The sequence below is a fragment of the Corythoichthys intestinalis genome, chromosome 3, assembly GCF_030265065.1.
Source record: "Corythoichthys intestinalis isolate RoL2023-P3 chromosome 3, ASM3026506v1, whole genome shotgun sequence".
NCBI classification, from domain to species: Eukaryota; Metazoa; Chordata; class Actinopteri; order Syngnathiformes; family Syngnathidae; genus Corythoichthys; species Corythoichthys intestinalis.
In genome coordinates this window covers 17,169,473-17,191,029 of record NC_080397.1, presented here as the reverse complement: position 1 = coordinate 17,191,029, position 21,557 = coordinate 17,169,473, and the positions used below count along the sequence as shown (strand labels likewise).

The 21,557-nt window shown below is 39.8% G+C and overlaps 1 protein-coding gene across 3 annotated transcripts in view; it reads left to right on the top strand.

Moving 5' to 3' along the window:
• The window catches only part of LOC130913246 (versican core protein-like), a 70,051-nt gene that overhangs the window by 35,602 nt on the left and 12,892 nt on the right, over positions 1 to 21,557 (top strand). For all 3 annotated transcript variants that reach the window (XM_057831707.1, XM_057831708.1, XM_057831706.1), the window contains 3 exons: positions 8,701 to 18,726; positions 18,795 to 18,908; positions 18,994 to 19,107. In XM_057831707.1, coding sequence (XP_057687690.1) covers positions 8,701 to 18,726; positions 18,795 to 18,908; positions 18,994 to 19,107 — 10,254 coding nt within the window. The remainder of the gene's footprint in view (positions 1 to 8,700; positions 18,727 to 18,794; positions 18,909 to 18,993; positions 19,108 to 21,557) is intronic.

The following is a 21,557-nucleotide window of genomic DNA, read 5'->3' as shown; positions in this document are numbered from 1 at the left end:
ACCAAACATGCGTAACGAACCGTTTTGAAACTTTGTAATATTTATTCAACATATTAGGATGAACATTCAACCAAAAAAATTTAGAATAAATAGTCTTATATTTGACAATTCAACATAAACAACAGGTATAGCCATAGGCGTTTTTTGCCTTTATACATGCTCTAGTCAAAACAGGTTATGTACAGCAGACCAAACAGTGAAGAACAGTGAAAAAATATATCATCAAACACAAAAGGTGTTTAGAGGCCATCTCTTTATGAGTTTAGGTATTGCGGCCCATCACCTATGTACACACAATCAAGCTTCTTGAACACACATTTATATACACAAATTGAGAAGACTGATTGTGGGAAAAAAATATATATATAACATTGGGGAAAAAAAATATTTTCAAAAATATTTACAATAAACAAGTTAAAATTTTTTCAGGCATGCCACAGGGCTACATCACACAGCCCACACTTCCATGGGGTGTCGGTCCTCTTTCCACCCTTCCATTTTCATTTCACTTTAGTTTTATTGTCACTATAAAAGTACATGGAAAAAAAAGTCAGTATTTATGAAAATAATAAAGTATAAAATAAAAATATATAGAGAAATAAATAATAATGGAAATCTATATGTATGACAATAGAAAGAATACCATAGCTGAATATGTGTTACATCCCTAATCTTCATATAGAAAGAAGACCTGCACATTTATTATTATATACACAAACACACACTTATATTGCATCAAAATTAACTTTGTCTTGCAATATCAAAAGAAACTTTCAAAAGAAACTTTTTCAGCATTAAAAAAAAAAAAGTGAGTTGGCTTACCTCTGCTCGTCGATGGCGTCACCCACGTGTTTAAATCCGTCACTATCTCCGTCACACTCGAGGACTCTTCCGAAGAAGACGATGATGACGAATTTGGACCATCCTCTTCCTCAAGTTGATCAAAAAGCACAATTGCTTGCGCTAAATTTAGTTATCTGTTCATTCTCAAAGTCACACAAAGTCGCTCGCTCGCTCGCTCGATTCAAACGGCCGTCGGTCGCCACCTCGCTGCTTCAGAACACTCCTCCCTCTCGTTCGGTGGAACCTCGCATGGCAGTTATATTTATTTAAAAAAAAAAAAAAAAACGCATTTTGTGCGTCCACTGTGACTTCGAAAGGGTTCGTTTGATTTGTGTTTTTTCATGGAGCTTCCGTTTTGAAAAAGGACAAGAAATGATGGAAATGTAGACATAAACAAATGATCCATGCAGCGTTTTAATGTTTTTTTGAGAGGACAATAAAACTATAAAACTTAAAGGACAATATCTCACGTTTTAGTTGGTCGATTGACTTCAAATAACAACGAGAGTAAACCGCAACTTCCGCACTTTAAAACAAGACCAACCAACGGCATGTGGGTGACGTAATTAAAACGCGAGGGCGCTTCAAAGACGACGTGCGCCTAGGACGCGCCGGCGCGTCCTTCGACTCTCAAGGGTTAAAGACTACAGAAATTCAATTAAGATATTTATTTTAGTGAGAAAAATTAAGTCAGTTAAGTTGCAAGCCACACAAAAAGATCTGACCCTGGGCCATGAGTTGACACCATTAGCCTAGCCTATTATATGTTCTACCGATAAAGATTAAGGAACAGAGGAGATATTTTCAGACGTGTCCTTCGCTTTATTTGTGAATTGTGCGTCGTCAAACACCATAAAAACACATTGAGTTTTTTAAATAGAAACTAATCGAGGGCTTAAAATTTTAGCTGAGTTCCCACTTTTATTGAAGCATTGGTTACTTTGTGTTGAGAATCAAAGATTAAAACAAAAAATACTTAAAACAGAAGATGCATCTCTTCACATTTGTATTTAAGATCCATCTCAGTTTCTAACATTTCCACAATGACATCACTTATGACACATTGGACTTTTGAGTGAGAAAAGCCTTTCTTGTATGATTTATTACTTATTTGGCTTCCTAGGAAACCGTGGTCCAGGTTCTTCCCTTTGGTATGTTTAATGGAACACTAGTTTCCTGCTGCTGTATGTCTGTGTGTAAATACAGAGTATATCGGTATAGACTGACTAGACTGTATAGGCCTGATTTATGCTTCTGTGTTGCGGTGATGGCAAAGGGACAGCGTTGACCCTACATAGTCATTGAGCATTCGAATTTCTGCATCAAGGGAACATGTTGCCCTGTATTTCACCGCCAAGCAACTAGAGGGGTGTGACTTTGTCTTTGTACAGTTTTGGGGTACTCTTGTTGTATTCCTGTAGTTTTCCTCCGGTCAGAGACAGCAATGGCAATGGCGATGGAACGTGTGTATATGTAGCTGCAGCTAATCAGTACTGAACAACAAATGTTGGTAATTCAAATGTTGAAGCGTAGGCGACGCAGAAGATGTATGCAAATGTTTGAAAACTGTGGTGTTGTTGTGCTGAACCGGAACCGTTCTGACCAGAACCGTTCTGACCGGAGTAATTAACAGTCCTTTTGATGGTCACGTCACGACGTCATGACATGACGCGTAGTCAAGATTTATTTCGAGGCGCACGTCAGGTAGGGTCGCAAATTGGGTCTGCGTTAACGGCGTAGGTCCGCGGTCACCGCAACGCAGAAAAAAAATCTGCCTTAAGCATCAATGCAAAATGTCAATAAAGCAAGGATGTCCAATTCATTTTGTTTTGTGTGCCACATGTATGGGATTGGATCTCATATAAGCTGGACGAGTTTTATTTTTGTCCAAATAAGTTAACCCACTGGCTGCAATTGACGATGCCCGACGTCCAATCCATTTTGACTGGGAGGGGGTGAATGAAAAAATGTTCATTCGCCGCTCCCAGTGCCTTCAATGGCAGTGGAAAATGAGCATTCACAGCAGTCCTTACAGTATCAGAGAACTGGAAATATATCGTTCTCAATGGCAGGCAATAAGTTAATTTTGCATCACTTCCTGTTCATTCTGGGGCATTTACAAGTTATTTCCTGTTAATTTGATGTCATTTCCTGTTGATTTTGGGGCATTTCGGGGTCACTTCTAATCCATTATGACTTGGAGCGGTGAATGAACAAATGTTTAGCACCATATATGGCACTGGACATCAATCTGTCAATGTCAGTGCCAGGCTTTGAGTTGATTTTGCGTCACTTCCGTGTAATTGTGAGGTGCTTATTGGTCGCTTCCTGTAAATATTGCATCATTTCCTGTTGATTTTTTGGGCATTTCCAGGTTACTTGCTGTTGATTTGGTACCAACTCCTGCTTGTTTTGGTGAATTTTTGGGTCACTTTCTGGTTAACACATTGGCTGCTATTGATGGTTCTAAACGTCCAATCCATTGTGACTGGCAGGGGGTGAATGAACGACTGTAACTGCAGACATAAAGGTCAGCCAAGTGCAGTCGTGCACCCACACGATCGCACATATCTGTGGTTTTATGGCGCCAATATCAAAGTAAAAGTATGTGGTTTTGTACGTACACTATGAATGAGCTACAACATACCTGTAAGGCAGAATAACCCTTGCCTGGCACAGCCAGACTGTTCTCCCTGTATTTTTCAATCACTGAGAATAGTCTGGGACCCATCCCCTTAATGGCCTCTCGAGCCAGAACGAAATCAACCATGCAATCAGATTAGTTTTTTTGCATGATGTATTTTTAATGAGCAATGTCACTCTTGCGCGTCGGAAGTCGTCTCAACAACAACACAGATGGCGAACGGGAGAGCTGAGAATATGTTCCAATCTGCGGTAAATTCAGTTTTAAATGACCAAAAACAAATTCAGTCACTAAAACCCCAGCAGCTGTCTCGCGCTAGCCGTGTTGAATAAACTTCTGTTCTCTGCTCTCCTCATATATTTACATCCTCGCGCTAAAGTTTCTTGTCGCTTTACCAACGTCATGTCCGCCCGTCGCTGATTGGTCCACTCCGCTGTCTGTTTGCTGTGGCTTGCTCCGCCCTGGGAATTTGATCCGCCGAACGGTCGCCAGACTCTATAAGTGGAACAGCAATGAGTCTGGCGTTCCAGGCTAGAATAACCCCACTGGTCGCTTCTGGCCCAAGGGCTGTACATTTGACATCCCTGCTATAAAGTATATGGTGGAAAACACTCAGGTGACTTGAAGTTCCGCTCTGAGACCCCCAATTTGACCAAATTTCAAAATTGTCCTATATACATATGTGATACATTTTTGGAAAGCTTAAAATCTCTATTTTCTGGGGGAAGGCAAGGCAAGGCAAGGCAAGGCAAATTTATTTATATAGCACAATTCAACACAAGGCAATTCAAAGTGCTTTACATCACATGAAGATCATAAAAATCACATTTAAATCAATACAACGTAAAAACCAAGACAAAAGATCGCATTTAATCACAAATAGAATAAAAATAAAACAAAAATAAAAATAAAACAAAAACTACTACTACTAATAATAATAACTGAGCAATGGAGATAAGCACAAGAGGAATAGAAAGCAAGTAGATTGAAATATATAGACAGTTATGGATATGCAGTGCTAAACAAAAGCGTTTTTAGCCCTGATTTAAAAGAGCTAACAGTTTGAGCATAATTCAGACGTTCAGGTAACTTGTTCCAGAGGTGAGGAGCATAATAACTAAATGCTGCTTCACCCTGCTTGGTTCTTGTTCTTGGAACATGCAGAAGACCGGTTCCAGACGACCTTAGGGGTCTAGATGTCTCATAGGAATCTAACAAGTCAAGCATGTATTTTGGTCCAAGGCCATTAAGTGTTTTGTAGACGAGCAGTAGTATTTTATAGTCTATCCTTTGACTCACTGGAAGCCAGTGTAGCGATTTCAAAACCGGTGTAATGTGGTCCAGCTTCCTTGTATTTGTGAGGACTGTGGCTGCAGCATTCTGTACTAGCTGCAGCTTCCTAACTGATTTTTTATCAAGACCTGTAAATATACCGTTGCAATAGTCCAATCTGCTGAAAATGAATGCATGCATAAGTTTTTCCATGTCTTGTTGAGTCAGAAGCCCCTTAATTCTGGTTATATTTTTTAGGTGGTAATAAGCGGATTTAGTGACGGACTTTAGATGGCTATCAAATTTTAGGTCTGAGTCAATAATTATGCCAAGGTTTCTGACTTGATTTGTAGCTCTAAGTGACATTGTGCTAAGTTGCCTGCTTATCTTTGACCTTTCATTTTTTTGGCCCAAAAATGATCACCTCTGTCTTCTCCACATTTAACTGGAGAAAATTCTGGCACATCCATTCATTGATTTGATGGATGCATTTACCTAGGGAGACTAAGGGACTATAATCATGTGGGGACACAGAAATGTACAGTTGTGTGTCGTCTGCATAGGCTTGATAGGAGATGTCATACTGTTCCATTATCTGAGCTAACGGAAGCATATAGATGTTAAATAAGAGTGGTCCAAGAATTGACCCTTGAGGGAGTCCACACGTAAATTTGGTTCGTTCTGACTGATAGTTTCCAATTGGCACAACGAAATCCCTATCATGTAAATAGGATGTGAACCACTGAAGAATAGTGTCAGTAAGCCCTACCCACTCTTCCAATCTGCTGAGTAGTATGTTGTGATCAGTAACAGAACAGATTATTTGCCTGCATCGGTATTCCGACGAATATCATTTAGGACTTTGATAAGCACGGTCTTGGAAGAACAATGTTGAACAGGAGGGCATTTAAAAAAAAATGTAAACAGCAAAACCCTAACTAGAGGCGAGAGCATGCGAGAGCAGAATTAAAGACGCCATGATTTTAACGAGATATTATCGCGTACTTGTTTTGATCCAAAAACTCCATGTAGCATGTATCATCGAGTGTCAAGACACAGATGTGAATGGCCACAGCTGGATTTTTGGGGGATTTTATGGATGAAACATGGAAATATAACAAGGGTCGTGATGCAGAAATCGCAGACATCGAGGAGTGGTTGAGATTTTCTTTTTCATATATTTCCCCTTTTAAACTTTTTTTTTTTCTTTTTTTTTATTTTTCTTTGTTTGGATCGATTATTTATCATCCAACATATTGGGGAGAATGTGACAGTAACAAAAAATTACAATTAATCGATAGTTATGAGGTAGATATCTGTGACTTTTTTACAGACGCCATTTTTTTCATTGTGACTTACTTTGTTTGAAAGTTTAAAATATGCCAGTGAATAATTTTATAAAGTCGTTTTTTTTTAACTAAATATTAGACATCAATTAATGATTTTAAGCTAAAAATCACAGACATTTTGATCAATAAATATAATTACTTACCTTCTTTTTATGGCTGGGTTGAAACAAAAGCGGTTGTGCGACGTCTGTAAACGGAGGTTTCCAGGGTAAAAGGGACAAATTAAAAATAGTTCAGGGGCTTAATGCACCATGAATCTGCTATGGTAGCATATAGACATATTGTTCTATCAAACACAGCAGTTCTTTTGGATTAAAATACAGCAGTTTATTTTAAAGAGGAGTGCAAGAGCAGAAATTGCTTTTTCAGTCTTGTCTGTGTTTTCCGTCATACAGAATTTCTTTCCTTGCGAGAACACGTGATGAACAGAATTTTTTTTACTGTAAGTGTGTGTTGTTCGCAAGTAAGTGCAGATTCCCTTCTTTTCGCTGAGATCAAGTATTGATGTCATCTTGAAGGCAAAGTCTCCGCTCGCTGCCAGAACAGCTGGAGGCCACGTGAGCAGGGTGGGCGATTCCAGCTACTTTTTACTTCAACATCATGTCATGAGGCTCAGATGACACACACATTTTGCTCTCTCGGGATTTAGGGAAAACTTGTTGGAAAAATGGCATAGTAGGTCTGTCTCTTCTGGTTGCATGGTAACAGAACAAAATAAGGTTTTTACTTGATTCATCCATGTGAGATGTGTTGGTGAACAATTCAAAATGATGAGTGCAGAGTTGTAAAGGTAACATTAGCTTACGTCAACAGTCTTTAGTTTATTATGTGCTAGAGCCATGACAACTTAAACATTTGGCCTGTCTCAAAAATCGAGAAGTGTTTTACATGAATTCAGGAATTAAAATGTGTGTTTGCCCACATTTGCATTCTACTAGGGTTGTACCGAAGCAAAGTATTGGAAACACTTGGTCGAAACCTGAAAGGCTGAATAATACACGTTTACAACTAATTTTTTAATTTTCTTTTTTTTTTTTTAAATTGTATTATTTCATTATTTTCCGATTAGTGCCCTTTGGTTTGGCCCCATACCAAGGAAATCTTTTTACTATTACTTTCACTATTATGATCTCTCCTACTCCTTAAAATAAAACTTGTTTTTTTTCTTGTACAAGTGGAATCCATTGAGAGCCAGACGAGTGGGCCAAGTCCTAGCGGCGACGAATCCGAAGCGAGGTCGCTATCAGCAGGCGACTGGCAGAGAGCGTGTGGAAACTGTGTAAAAAAAATGTGACAAAAAGAGGAAGTGGTCGTGCCATAAAATATTGTGCTAAACCACAGCAAATGCCAATGTATGCATTTAAGTACAGGTAGTCCCTGGGTTATGAACAAGTTCCGTTCCTAATCTGGCGACGTAACCCAAATTTCCGCACAAATCGGAATTACCACTTTGGGTACCCCTAAATACCCCCTAAATCTCAAAATAACTTTCCAAAAAGATGTATTATGTGTCATATTGATAAACTAATGTAAAAATTAAGATCACATAAGTCAGGTACGTCGTAACCCGGAGACTACCTGTATTACTTTATTTGTATACACGCACAGGCTCAAATGCACTGTACTCGATGGGACGCGGGACATCAATGGAAAGCAATTTAGAACGAGCGTGTAGCAGCGATGAAGCAAATTTATTTTATTTTCCTTCATACAGTAATTTCTATATTTCTCTAAGACCTCAAAATACTTCCAAACCGCAGACATGCTGGCCGTAAGCCAGTAGTGTTAGTGTGACAGGGTGAGCCAGCGTTTTGCTTCTTGCCGTGTTTTGATTACATCATCACAAGTCGAATAAGGTTCTTAACAATATTTGGTGAACTTTAGGCCTTCAAAACCGAAAACCGATTATAGATTCTTAGCTATTTTGGGCCGATAGTTTTTGGTGCTGAATTTGAGGTCACAACTCTACATTCTACTTATGGTTTGCTTTGGGGGGGGGGGGCATCATCACTGCAAACTATGTAAGTGTGTAACGGTTCTCGTGTGTGTGTGTTCACTTTCTCGTGTTGGTTTTGCTTGTTCGTTTGGTTATGTTTTAGGCATTTTTTCCTCGTGAACATTATTACTAGAGTGAGCAAAGTTGTCGAGCACAACAATTGTCATTTTTTTATATTTTAGCAGGAAACACAAAAATATGTAGCTAGCCCCAATTCAAGACTTTGATACCTGTCCTTTATTAAAACAAGAAAAGACTGAGCGGGTGCGTGTGCACGCGTGTGTGTGCTGGCATGTGGTCTTTAGTATAGGCTACTTTAGTCATGTGGTTCTGCCGCATAATTTCCCAGGCCGACCTGACTTTAAACAGGTGGTACAGGTGTTCTGTGGTCACAACCAGTAATCTTTTTCAGTCACCTTTTCCAATCATTTGTGGGAAAAAGTTGGAGAGAGTGTGAGGCAACAACTTTTTTCTTTATTATTGGTAATTAAATGATCTCTTTTTGTATGATTCTTTGCAAAATATCATGGAATTTATTGTTGTATTTATGGGACATGGCAATACGTTTACCTCATATGTTCTTTCTCTTTTTGCAGTTGACCAGATTCTACAGTCACAAAACTCTCAGTCAACTGTCCTGCCTGACCGCAACACTCCCTCAATAGTAGATGGTGTGCCCATTCTACAAAGTGGACACCCAGAATTGTCCCCTGCCACTGTAACTACCACGGAAATCGTTCGCTTTATTAACGGGAAACATGAGATAACACTTGATCCACTGAGTCCTGGAGAAAGAGAAGTCAAAGGAACCCAGATTTTGATCAGAGAAACACTAAACCTAGATGACCCTGACTTTAATATTGTCCCAGTTGTGGAAACAAAACCTCCTCATAATTTTCCTGAAAACAAAGACGACATACCATCTGCTGCAACTACAACTTTGAGCGACACAATATCATTTGAAACCACACCAAAAGCTAGCCCAGCGATGTTGGATGCAGCATCTTCTTCTGCTAATTTGTTTTCAACTGTATTGCCAAATATGTCCAAAATAACTGAGGACACCCAAGTATCCTTGGAAGATAAGGCAACCTCTGATGCCAGCACCACATCTGAACCAGTAGAAGGCAATGAGTCATTGGGTGCTCCCGCAACTATGAAGGGTGACTCACAAGTGACTCAGACAGAACAAACTGAGGATCCGTCCCTTTTTACAACAGATCTTCACACAGACAGAAACATTGCTGAGGCCACAGTAGAAATAAAAAGCGCATCTGCCACAACAGCTGCTGAAGATTCCTCTCAATTTTCTCTGCAAACAGTGTACACTCCCTCTTCTGATAATGCCGATGGGAAAACAACAAGCACACAGAGCAGTGTCACAGAAGGGACATTAAAACCACCTACAACTCAAGGGGCAGCAACCATTTCTTCTGCCAAAAAACTAACATCAATGTCATCTTCTATGTTTAGTCCATCGTCAAGTACATTTTCTATTTATAGCACCGAGAGTTCAACAGTTCCCACAGCCAAAAATGAATTTCAAGATGGTTCAGGTGACCTAACTCAAGACACAATCATTGAGTTTTCTTCTTTGACTGCGACTCCTGCTCTCTACAGTACTAAGGTATCTTCTGTGGAAGCATCAACTGCCCCAGAGATTGAGGTTGTTTCAAATTTGACAGCTGAAACACAATCATTATCAATCGTAAATACTTTATCAGAAGGTTCTGGAGACACGACCATAGACCTATCTGGAGAATCATTGATTTCAACCACTTCCACTTCAATAATTAGAAGTAACACCCAAGTCGTAATAACTAGCACTGAGAGCTCATCGGTACCACCAGAGACAAAGTCAACAAAGTCCAGTGGTCAACAAATTAGCCAGATCACTCCATCTCTAGTTACTTCATTTAATAGTCCAGTGAAACCTACAGATATGCCACTTGAGGAAAATACATCCAAAAACAATACTGAATCCCCAAAGTCAATTTCATATCAAACAACAGAAAGCAATGAATCATCATCAGTTAAAGAAGAACCTTCAACCTCAGGGTCTCCTACTGTTTCTTCTATTGCATCGTCTACAGTTTCGGATATTGAAGCTAAATCAAGTGAGACTGTGATGGTAGAGTCTATTCCCTTCTTCAGTAGATCTACTTTCCAACCTGAAACCGCAAAATTTCCCACTTCAACAAACACAAAGAGGTCCGGGGACTCAGAAATCACAACACCTGCTGTTTCTCCAATGTTAAGTACAGCGAAATCAGACGCGGCAATATCAGCTTCAGGCTCAACAACAGGTGGAACATCTTTTATGACCTCAACAGATCAACATGCTCAAGATATTGAAGAGGAAAATGTGAGCACTAAGTCCATTCCATCTTTCATTGGCTCAAGTAGGATACCTGAAACAGAATCATTATCACCCAGTCACACTTTTATAGAAGGTTCTGGGGATGAGTCTTTAATTTCAGCAAGCATTTCCTCTTCACTGTTTAGCACTGATACTCCAGCAGGGACAATGTCACATGGGAGAAGTCAGACTGAGAACTCATCACTCTCACCTGATGTAAAAAATTCCGTGTCAACCATCAGTGGACCAACAATGAAAACTGACATTGCATCATTCTATTCTCACTCGGGTCCAGAAAGTTCAGGAGATGGAGATGTTCATAGTGGAGAGTCAAAAATAATCACAACTTCTGTTTCTTCAATATTTAGCACCGGTGCACCAGTAGTGACATCATCACATGAAACAAGCCAGACTGAGGACTTATCAGTTACACCTAAATTAATTTCAACTCACTCAAAAACAGAGGAAGACGCTTCAGGTGAACAAATACCTGAATTTACCGCAAATCTGCCTGTATCTCCTACTTTTTCATCCTTGTTTAGCACAGAAAAAACAACAAAACTGCTTCTTGAGGATAAAAATACAATAACCACAGGTTTACCTTTATACATCACTGACCTTCAAGAAACAATGTCACATGAAATAACAGAAAGCCATAAACTAGGCATGCCATCAGTTACACGAGAACCCACCGTCTCTGATGTGACAAAGCCATTACCAACTATCAGTGGACAAACAACGACGAGTGTATTGGGATCATTTTATCCTACAACACATACAAAGAGTTCTGGAGATGGCCCTAATGGCGTCAGTGAAGAGACAGAAACCATGACAACTTCCATTTCTTCAATCATGAGTACAACGACACCAGCAGTGACAGATTCACACGGGGACATGACAAAACACAGCTTAGAGAAAGCTGTTACGACTGCACCATCCCTTTTCAGTACTGATGAAACTGCCCAAGTGGATTCTGATATGCAATCATCATTAAGTCCATCTCAGACTGAAGAAAGTTCTGCTGTGACCCCATTAGATCAAGATGGTTCAGGTGATCGGACCCAGGACATTCTCCGACAGTCATATTCTCCCAATGCTGAATCTACTCTCTACATCACTGAGGCTCCACATACACAAACGACCACGAGCTTATCGTCTCTTCCAGATATTCAGGTTGAGGTGGTGAGCTCTGATATAACTCCATCAGTTACTGAATTGAGCATTACCACTGAAACAGGATATTTTACAGATATGGATGATGGAATTATGGGTAGTGTGCTGGTTGAGTCTTTACCGTCATCACATAGAACAACTGTATTACCTGGAATGGCAAAAGACGCAGACGGTTCTGGAGACATCATCAATGATTTTACTGGGGAGTCTAAAATTACAACAACCACAATCTCCTCAATGGTTAGCACTGAGACTACAGCTCCGATACAATCAATTAAAGATGTCACAAACAATATTTCAAAGATCTCAGGTACTGTTGCGTCATCCTTTCATAGTACTATGAAAACAGCTCCATTGTCTCCGTTTACTACAGACAAAACCTCAATTCTGACACAAGGAGAGCTACATGGTTCGGGTGACCGAACCACAGACATTCAGGAATTTCCCATAACTCCTTCCTCTATGTCCACTACTGAAACACTAAAAGAATCTTCTGCTACAGTCACAAAAATTGAGATGGATCTGAGCACTGAGTCCATTTCATCGAAAATTGAATCAAGCATAAGACCTGAACCTGAATCACTATCATTTGCTAGTACCAATTCAAATGAAGGTACAGGTACTGTTTCAAAGGATGATGACAGTTTGAGCACAGTTGCGTATGTTCCTTCTCTCAGTGGCTCAACCATCCAACCTGGAGGTTCATCATTTTTCACTGTCACAAACATAGAGGGTTCAGGAAACAACAACGAGGACATTTCTGAAATGGTTGAAAAAACCAATGTTTCAATTTTTACCACCGATATACCAGCAGTGACGACAGTACATGGAGAGGACACAGTCTTAAAGACTGCTGCGTCGTCATTTTATAGTACAGAAGCACCAACAATAGAGCCTTTGATTATATCATCAACATCGACACTGGGATCAAGTATGACGCTTGAAACAAAATTATCAGTCACTGCTATTGAGAGTTCTGGAACTCTCGTTGATCTGACTGAAGAGTCGTTCATTTCAGCAACAACTTACTCATCAATGTTTAGCACTGACAACCCAGCAGTGACGGCAACGCATGAAATATCTTCTGATTCCCTTTCACATCAAGGTAAGAATGAAAACTCACCATTGCCACCAGAGACGATATCAACTTTTCAAGAAATTGAGGAAGAGAGCTCAGGTGAACAAATTACTAAGATGCACCAGAATGCTCAGTCTCCTACAGAATTGCCACTTTGGGAAAAAGAAGCTTTTTCCAAAAGCGATTCTTTAAGTAAAACAACAGAAAGCCACAAAACAAAGATATCTTCAATTGCCACAGCAGACTTTGAGAGTTCTGGAGACCGTAGTGATAATTTAAAAGTAGACCTCAAAGTCACAACACCTATATTTTCTTCTATGTTTAGCACAGGAACACCCACAGTGACTGCATTACATGGTGATGGTACCAGTGACATTTCAAAGACATCTGTGACTGCTGTATCATCCTTATTTAGTACTGAGAAACCAACTACAACTGTGTCATCTGCTCTTTCAAGCACTGAGGACATTGATAAAGGAATTAGCAGTCATAAGATGCTGGTTGAATCTATTCAATCTCACACCGACTCAACCGTCAAAGCTGGAATTGGACCACATGACACCACCACAGATTTTGACAGTTCTGGAGACAGTGCGGATGGATTTATGAAGGAGTCAACAATAACAACTATTTCATCAATGTTCAGTACAGAGACACCAGCAATTACAACTCAAAACAGTCAAGTCTCAAAAGCATCAGTAACGTCATCCCTCCAAATGTCTGAAAAACACACTTCAGTATCTCCTGCAAGACCTAAGAATGATGCAGTGCTGTCCACAACTGAGACAAAACCAACACACGATCAACTTGAAGGGTCTGGTCATCAAATCCAAGACCTATTTACACAGACACTATCTTCTGTCTCCAACACTAAGATGACTACTTCATTCGCAGGATCTGAGAAACAAACACTAGAGTCAGAGACACACAGTCCTGATCAAGTAGAGTGCTCCACTGAAGCAGCACCAAAGTCCGATTCCACTAGCCAATCTGCTTTACCAGCAATCACTATTAAAACATCTGTACAGTCGACCATCACAACAACTCAAAAGCAAGACAGTACAGAAAAACCTTCAGGTATTCCAATCATAAATGAATCTGATGGAGGCTCAGATATTATTTCTACGGAAGAAGATAGTTCGGATGGAGAAACAACTGAAATCTTAACAGAAAAGTCTTCTGCTTTCTCGTTCTTGCCAACTACAGACAGCACAATGGAACATAGCAGCAACTCAGCTGTTGTTATTGGCACCTCACAGGAAACTTCTACTAAATCTCGGATTTCCCTAAAGCCTTCTGTTAAAATTATCGACGAAACAGAACTTATTGATCAAAGCTCTGAATTTTCTACGACAATTATAGGGAAAAAATCGACAACCATCTCTTCAATGTTCAGTACAGAAACACCAGCACTATCAACCACATACCATTCAACAATAGATCATTCTGAGACTCCCGTTTCCCCTGTTGATAGGACATTCCCTGAGAAACCAACGTCTCGCTCTGTCACTGACGTACCCTCAACCTCTGTTGACAGTTCAATAAAAACTACAGTGACTATTTCACCTCCTAGTACAACAGTTTCAAACCCAGAAGTTAACATCATTGATGAGGGTTCCGGATACCTAATTTCCTCTGTGACACCTTTTACGCTTACAAGCACAGATTTCCCAGCACCTTTAACAACTATCATCAGTACTGACATTAACTCAGATAGGACCACTATTGACCCTACTACTAGCACTGCATTTGTTGCGGGCTCAACATTTTCATTCACAAAAAATGAAGGTTCAGGTGATGTTCCCACTGATCCTGTTTCAAGCATGTTTACAACAAAGACACCATTTTCATCCCTTGCAGAACCAATCGCTTCGACCACGGGTCAATCAGAAGAGTCAGCTGGCCAAATTCTAACAGAATCAATCATTTCTACTACAGAGAAGCTGTTAAAACCAACACCTCAAACTCAAACAAGTTCTGTTTTAAACCCTCAAGTCACATCGGTGTCGTCACTGTTCAGTACTAAGAAAACAATGTCAGTAACACCGATTAAAGTTCAAAGTACATTCCCTATGTCTGTTGAAACAGAAGCTGTTGGAGGCTCAGCAGATGCCATATCTGCTCTCACTAGTGCAACTTATCCAAACACACCAGACGAATCGTCTACAAAACAAGCAACCCATTTGAAAACCACCATTACACCATCCGCCATACTTGAGGAAGAAAGTTCTGGTGATGGTATTTTTCTGGTATCATCTAGTCCTCATATTTTTGAAGGGACTAAACCCATGGTAATCCCCAGTCACATATATCCTTCAAAAGAAACTTCCACTTTTGATGACATGGAGATCTCTGGGCTTTCACCCGAAGGGGATGATTCAGAGACAAGTTCAGATGGATCAGGTGGGGATGTATCCATTGAAACAACCGATGAAGCAGAAATAGATAAGAGCACGTATGAATCATCAACTCAACCAAACAGACAGTTCTTACAGGAACTTGTGCCATCACCCAAACAGCCACACACAACTAGCAATGAGCTTTACTTAACCGAGCAAGGGAGTGGTGACTTTATTGATGATTCGACAACTGAGGATGAAACTTCAGGTACTGACTTTTTTCACATCTCAACAACATCCAAACCAATGGCACCGTCATCGGCACCATCATCAATTACAATCTCTTCCTTCCGAGAGATATTAGAAACCGGAGAATCGAAATCTGCCTTCACCGCAGCTTCTCTCTTCAGTACACCAGAGCCTCTTGTAACTTCGACACCTTCTCTCCTCAGCACAGTAAAGCCAATCTTTAAAACAACAAATGTGATGCCATCTGCCCAATCAGTTGTTACACCTGTAACTGATGACTCAGCGCCCGATTGGATTTCGACAGAAGGCGAGAGTTCTGGTGACCAAACCACATATATGTTCACTGCCAAGCCATCTGTTCTTATGAGTGCTACATTTGGAGAGGGAACAGTTGAAACTGGAACATTTGTTTCAGTTACTCCAGCCATAGACGAGAAGGTTTCTTCACAGAATATGGATATGACTGCAAAAACTCCCAACACTCCAGCTATTACACATTTTCTGGTTACTAGTACTGGTACTGATACATTTTCTGCAGCTGAGAAAACTACAATGTCTTTTACAACTTTGCTTCCTCAAACAGTTGATGCTTCACTGGATATTCACAGTACAACGGACCCAAGCACCATCCACTCAAGCAACACTCCGAGTGGAGACACCAAGCCAGATTTAAAAGAACAAACATCCACTATGGTGCAACATGAGTCTCAAACATCAACCAGCAAAATAATTTTACTCACAGACGATGCAAAGAATGAAGTTGAACAGTTGTCCCCAGTGACACATATCTTAAAAGAAGAAAGCCCAACGCCTGAGGTCACCCCGAGCACTGATATCATAATAGATGCTGATGCAATTTCGATCATCTCATCTTCTCCATTTTACCCGACTATTAAGACAGAAGAGGCAGGAGGTCTCTCACCATTTACAATGGTGCAACAATTGGAGGTGACACAGGAACCAGAAGGTTCAGGAACTGATACCATAGACTTCTTCACACCCACACACACATCAGTACCCTCTTCAGAACATTCTTCATCCGTATCTGAAGGGTTGCCTTTGGAAATTTTTTCAAGTACAGAGACACCTACTAAATACACGAAAACATTGCCAACACAAGCCATTATAATTAAAACAGACTCAATCAAACCAAGTCATGGAGCATTTTTATTACTTGATACTCATACGACACCAGTACCCAAGAAGGTGCACGGAGTTGAAAAAGGTACATTTTCAACTTCATCACTCAGAGCGATCACAGCCACAAGTATTGCTGTTGAAACATCTTCACAAATCTCAGTACATTCAGTCACTGTTACACCACACACACCAGTGTCCACGACTGTAAAAACAACGAGTCAAGTATTCCGTCAAGAGTTGTCAAGTTCATCTGACTCAGATGAAGGCTCAGGAGGAGGAAATGCGTTCAGCAATGAACCCACAGAAGCAATAGCATCATCCTCTGCATGGACGACATCTGATAAAAGAGTAACATCATCGATTTCTTCACTTTTCAGCACCAAGAAGCCCGAAACTGTTGCTGGAGCTGCCACAAATAAAGGTATAAAATCATCAAGCACTTGGTCATCACTCTACAGTTCGGTAAAACCAGCACCCACTATTGGATTGGATTTTACTAGCACCTCAAATAATGAAAGGTTGTCAGTTCCAACAGTGAAGACTGAAACAATATCACATCTAGATTCTTTACCTGAACATGGTAGTGGGGAGGCTGAAATAATTCAAACAATTGCTGCTTCGAGTGTCTACAGTACTGAGAGGCCAACTGTCACCTCCTTTACTGGTATTACAAAGATACAATCACCTGAATATCTTAATGTAACAAAGCATCCAACGCAGACATCTGCTACTCTGAAGAAGCTATTCACAACATTATTATATCCTACAACCATGGAGGGTTCTGCTGAAGAGGTCTCAAATGGCACAACTGTTTCATCAGGCACAGTAACATTTAATAATACAAATTCACCTGAAACGGCAAATACCAAAGCAACAGCGTATCCTGATTCTGAATCTGTAACAATGCCCCAATCATCTGAAAACCTACATGAACAAAACCTACATGGAATAACGGAATCACTTACAATGCAACCAGAAAGTACTCCATCACCAATGTCAAGCCCTGGAACTCCACGAGTAGCTTCCATTATAGATATTACTAAACAATTATCCTTTGTTGGAAATGTGAACTCAACTACAGTTGCTCTAGATACAGCTAGTCAAAGTTCAAGCTCCTCAGAGAGCCAAGAGGCTTCCGTCTCAGCAGAATCACTTTACATCACTTCAACAGAAGGATCATCCGTAACCGTTCCAAGTGTCTACAATGCAGACTTGACCAGTCCAACTTCAACTCAGACAAGGTTATATTTGTATCAAGAAACATCTGGTTCTACATCTACTGATACTGTTTTGACAGAGGCTTATTCAACAGAGTCACCTTACATAGCAAGCACACCAAAACTGACTGGTATAGTAGGTACTGGAGAGACCTCTAGCAACTACCAAGAAGTGGCGGCAACAAAACCAACAGAACAGACTTCAGATTTTCTTTCTGGATCAATCCCTTCACAGGAAAGTATTCTGGTAAAATTTGTCACAACCTTTCATCCCCAACAAAACCCAACACCTCCCAAAGAATCATTAGAGCATGCACGTTCAGAGATTACTCTGACACATCGCCCTCGCACAGATTTTTCCTCTGAAGATGTATCACCAACCAGTCCTATGTCTGCAAATCATTTTGAGGAATCAACAACAGAGCCTGTGCCGTCCTCGGTGGATCAAACCGCAATTGACCCAAGGGATGAACAAGTTTCAATTGGTGAAAAAATTGTAAAAACTCCAGAGACAGATGTTCGAGTAACACCGTCATCTCCTAGTAGCGTTTATGAAGACCTCGGTGAAGAGACTCCAGACTATGAAGTATCAAATCCTAACTTAGTGGAAAGCATTCCGGATGACAATGACATTAAAAAAACAACTGAAATAACATTGTATTCTACCAGCCAATCTTCCAAGAGTCAGCCTTTTGACAGAATAAACATTACTGAAAGTGTTACTGTTCAAAAATCAGCACCCTCTTCAAATTCTCAAGGTGCTTCAGAAAGCACTAGCAGCTTTGAATATGGAAGGAGTACAGCAACCCAGTACAATCAAGAACAAGACCAAGAGTTCACTACAGTGACACCAGCTGAAATGCAAAGCCATAATATGCTATCAGTCACATTGCTGGCCAGTATCCAACCACCCTCAGACATGGGTAACAAATTAAACAGTGACATAACTCCATCTCCATCATTCACTGGAGGAGAATCACATATGACAGAGGAAGGCACAAGTTCACTTCCTGATCCAGAACCCGAACAGGGGAACACAATTATAGAAGAGGCTGTTGAAATTTCAGGTGGGTGTGTTAATTCAGTGTTTATCAATGAATACTATTATTTAACATTAATATTTTCAATATTTTAGGAATTGACTCGTGTACAGAAAACATATGTCTAAATGGAGGATCTTGCCTGATGAGTGGCAGCATCCCAACATGTAGCTGTGCACCTGGTTATGGCGGTGATCACTGTGAAACAGGTTGGAAATGGTCTATGTGTACAACAAAATCAGCTTTTAAAGAGTTTTTTGGATTGTAAACAATAATTTATCTGTTTATTTTTAGATATTGATGAGTGTCAGTCCAACCCATGCCGTAACGGAGGCACATGTGTTGATGGAGTAGCTTGCTTTCAATGTGTTTGCCTACCGAGCTACGCTGGACTATTTTGTGAGGAAGGTACGTTTTTGATGAATAACCAATTATAAATGACATTATAAGGGAACAATTAGCATGTGTTATTATTATGTACAAAAAGATAATCCTTTATTAATCCCTCATAGGGGAAATTCAGGTATTGCAGCAGCATCAAACAGTATACAGTCGAAAGTATAAAATAGAGAAACTATAAAAACTATAGAAAAGATATACACAAGTGATTTGCAGTACAACTAAAACAGGTACAAGTGGAATCTAAATTGACAGTGAACACAGGCGCTATTACAAAAAAAAAAAAAAAAAAAGCACATCCAGCAATGTATGAGGTGCATAAGTGTGACTGTCATTGACCTTATGTTTAATGGACAATTGAATGTGAGCACAGTGCTCTGTAGTTGTTAAGTCTGATAGCAGTGTGCACCAAGGACACACAATCCTATGTATGTACAGTGTATGTGCTGGTTCCAGTGTTGTTTTTGGCAGCCATTTTAATTTTCGTCTGCGTATTAGTCTTCTGGACGAAATAACTAATTAGTCCTAGTCAAATTTTAGTCATTTTAAAATGGGTTAGTCTTTGTCTAGTTTTTGTGACAAATACTTAAGCGGGTTTCAACTAGTTTTAGTTGACGAATACTCAAGATGTTTTTGTCTGCAAAAATTCAAAGGTTTCATTCAGTCTAACAAAAAAAAAAAAGTTTTTCAACAATTTTGACAGCATACATTTTGAAAATTATATGCGAACTATTATTTAATCAAAACCAGGTTCATACCAGAACTAAATCAGGAGTTTAGAGGAGTTTAACTACTAACTATGTTGAAAAACGAGATATAAACTGCTTCCATAATATGTCCAAGGCACCAAGCGCAGCATTTCTTCCTATGTTAATACAGTGGTACCTTGACATACGATCGCTTCGACACACGACACATGACACATCTTTTCGACATCCGATGTAAAATTTGATTAGCCATTTGTTTCTACATCCGGCGACATGCTCGAAATACAACAACATGGCGGCACCGCAGATGGACGCATGGCTGACTTTCTTGAGACAGAAATCAACACAGGTTTTAAAAAGGTTTGGTACAGGTGGTGAAACAAGGAAAAAGGTGACGCTTACCTTCTAAATGAAGATGCAAATTATAGAGAAATAGCGTGGGGTGCGCATCCGTGAACTGGCTCAACAATACATCTCCACGGTCCTCCTCCGACCACCAGTCGCCAGTCTTTATAAGTTAAGTTGACAATTATTATTGTGGTTACATCGTCAAAGAAATCGCAAACTTTTTCAGGTTTTTATCATTTATTTCAGAATTTATCCAACACAAAACGACTGTTCTTCGCCGCAATTGATTGTGAACTCAGGAAAACATTGAAAGCAAAAGTAAACTCAACCACACCGCTCCTCTCTCTTGTCACGTCAGTCACGTGGTGCGTTCAGGTACAGAAAAAAACGTCCGCCACATTAGAACCAGATTTGTTACATTATTACAGAGATTATTATTATTATTATCATTATATTATTCCGATTTTTATTTATTATTAATGTGTTTTGCTATGTTTAATTGCCATTTGTAATAGTAACAGCAGTATTTATTAAGGATTTAGTGTAGGTTTTTGGGCTGTGGAACGAATTAATGGAATTATAATGTATTCCTATGACAATAACCTGCTTGACATACAACCATTTCGACTTACAAACAAGGTCCTGGAACAAATTAGCTTCGTATGTAGAGGTACCACTGTATACATTTAGCAGGAAAGCAGTACATTTTTTTCAATTAATCATACCTACCTGGATGCCACGGACTATAAAACTTAGAGGATGCTCACAATGCTGAAGCTAATGCTAACGCAAATGCTATGCTAACACTACTCGTTACACTTAGTTTGTGATGATCACTCAGCACAGACCTTTATAGGTTAAAGCAACATTGCATATCTCTCTTGCCAGGATAAGAAAGCAAATCTAACGATGTGTTTCCAAACAAGCAAGCCTGGAGCCTGAGCGACATACCCAAACACTGCTACGATGCAGGCTGACTACACATACAATAAGAAGTTGTCACACATTGTGAACATATGACGGAAACTATGTCGCATTTTCCTCTAGTTCTCATCTCGTCAGATGAAAACTCACATTCGTCTTGTTATGTTTTAGTCTCCCAAGACATGTTTTTAGCTTGCAGTCTTCTCGTCATTGTTGTAAAAAACGTAAACAACAACGTTAAAAGTACTAAAGTAACTTAACAAGAGTTTTACTGACTGTTTAAGATGCAGCGGAAACTTGGTTCACAAATGTCCCTGTTGTCGAGTGTCTACCTTACGGGTTTCGTTTTTGCAAGGGATCACTCATCAGCGAATAGCGCACAGAATGTGTACTCTATACAGCGCTCTTAGAAAGGCTTAGTTAAACAGTGGCTTAGAGAAATATTTGCCTGTGCATTCGTAAATAAAAGAAGGCAAACTA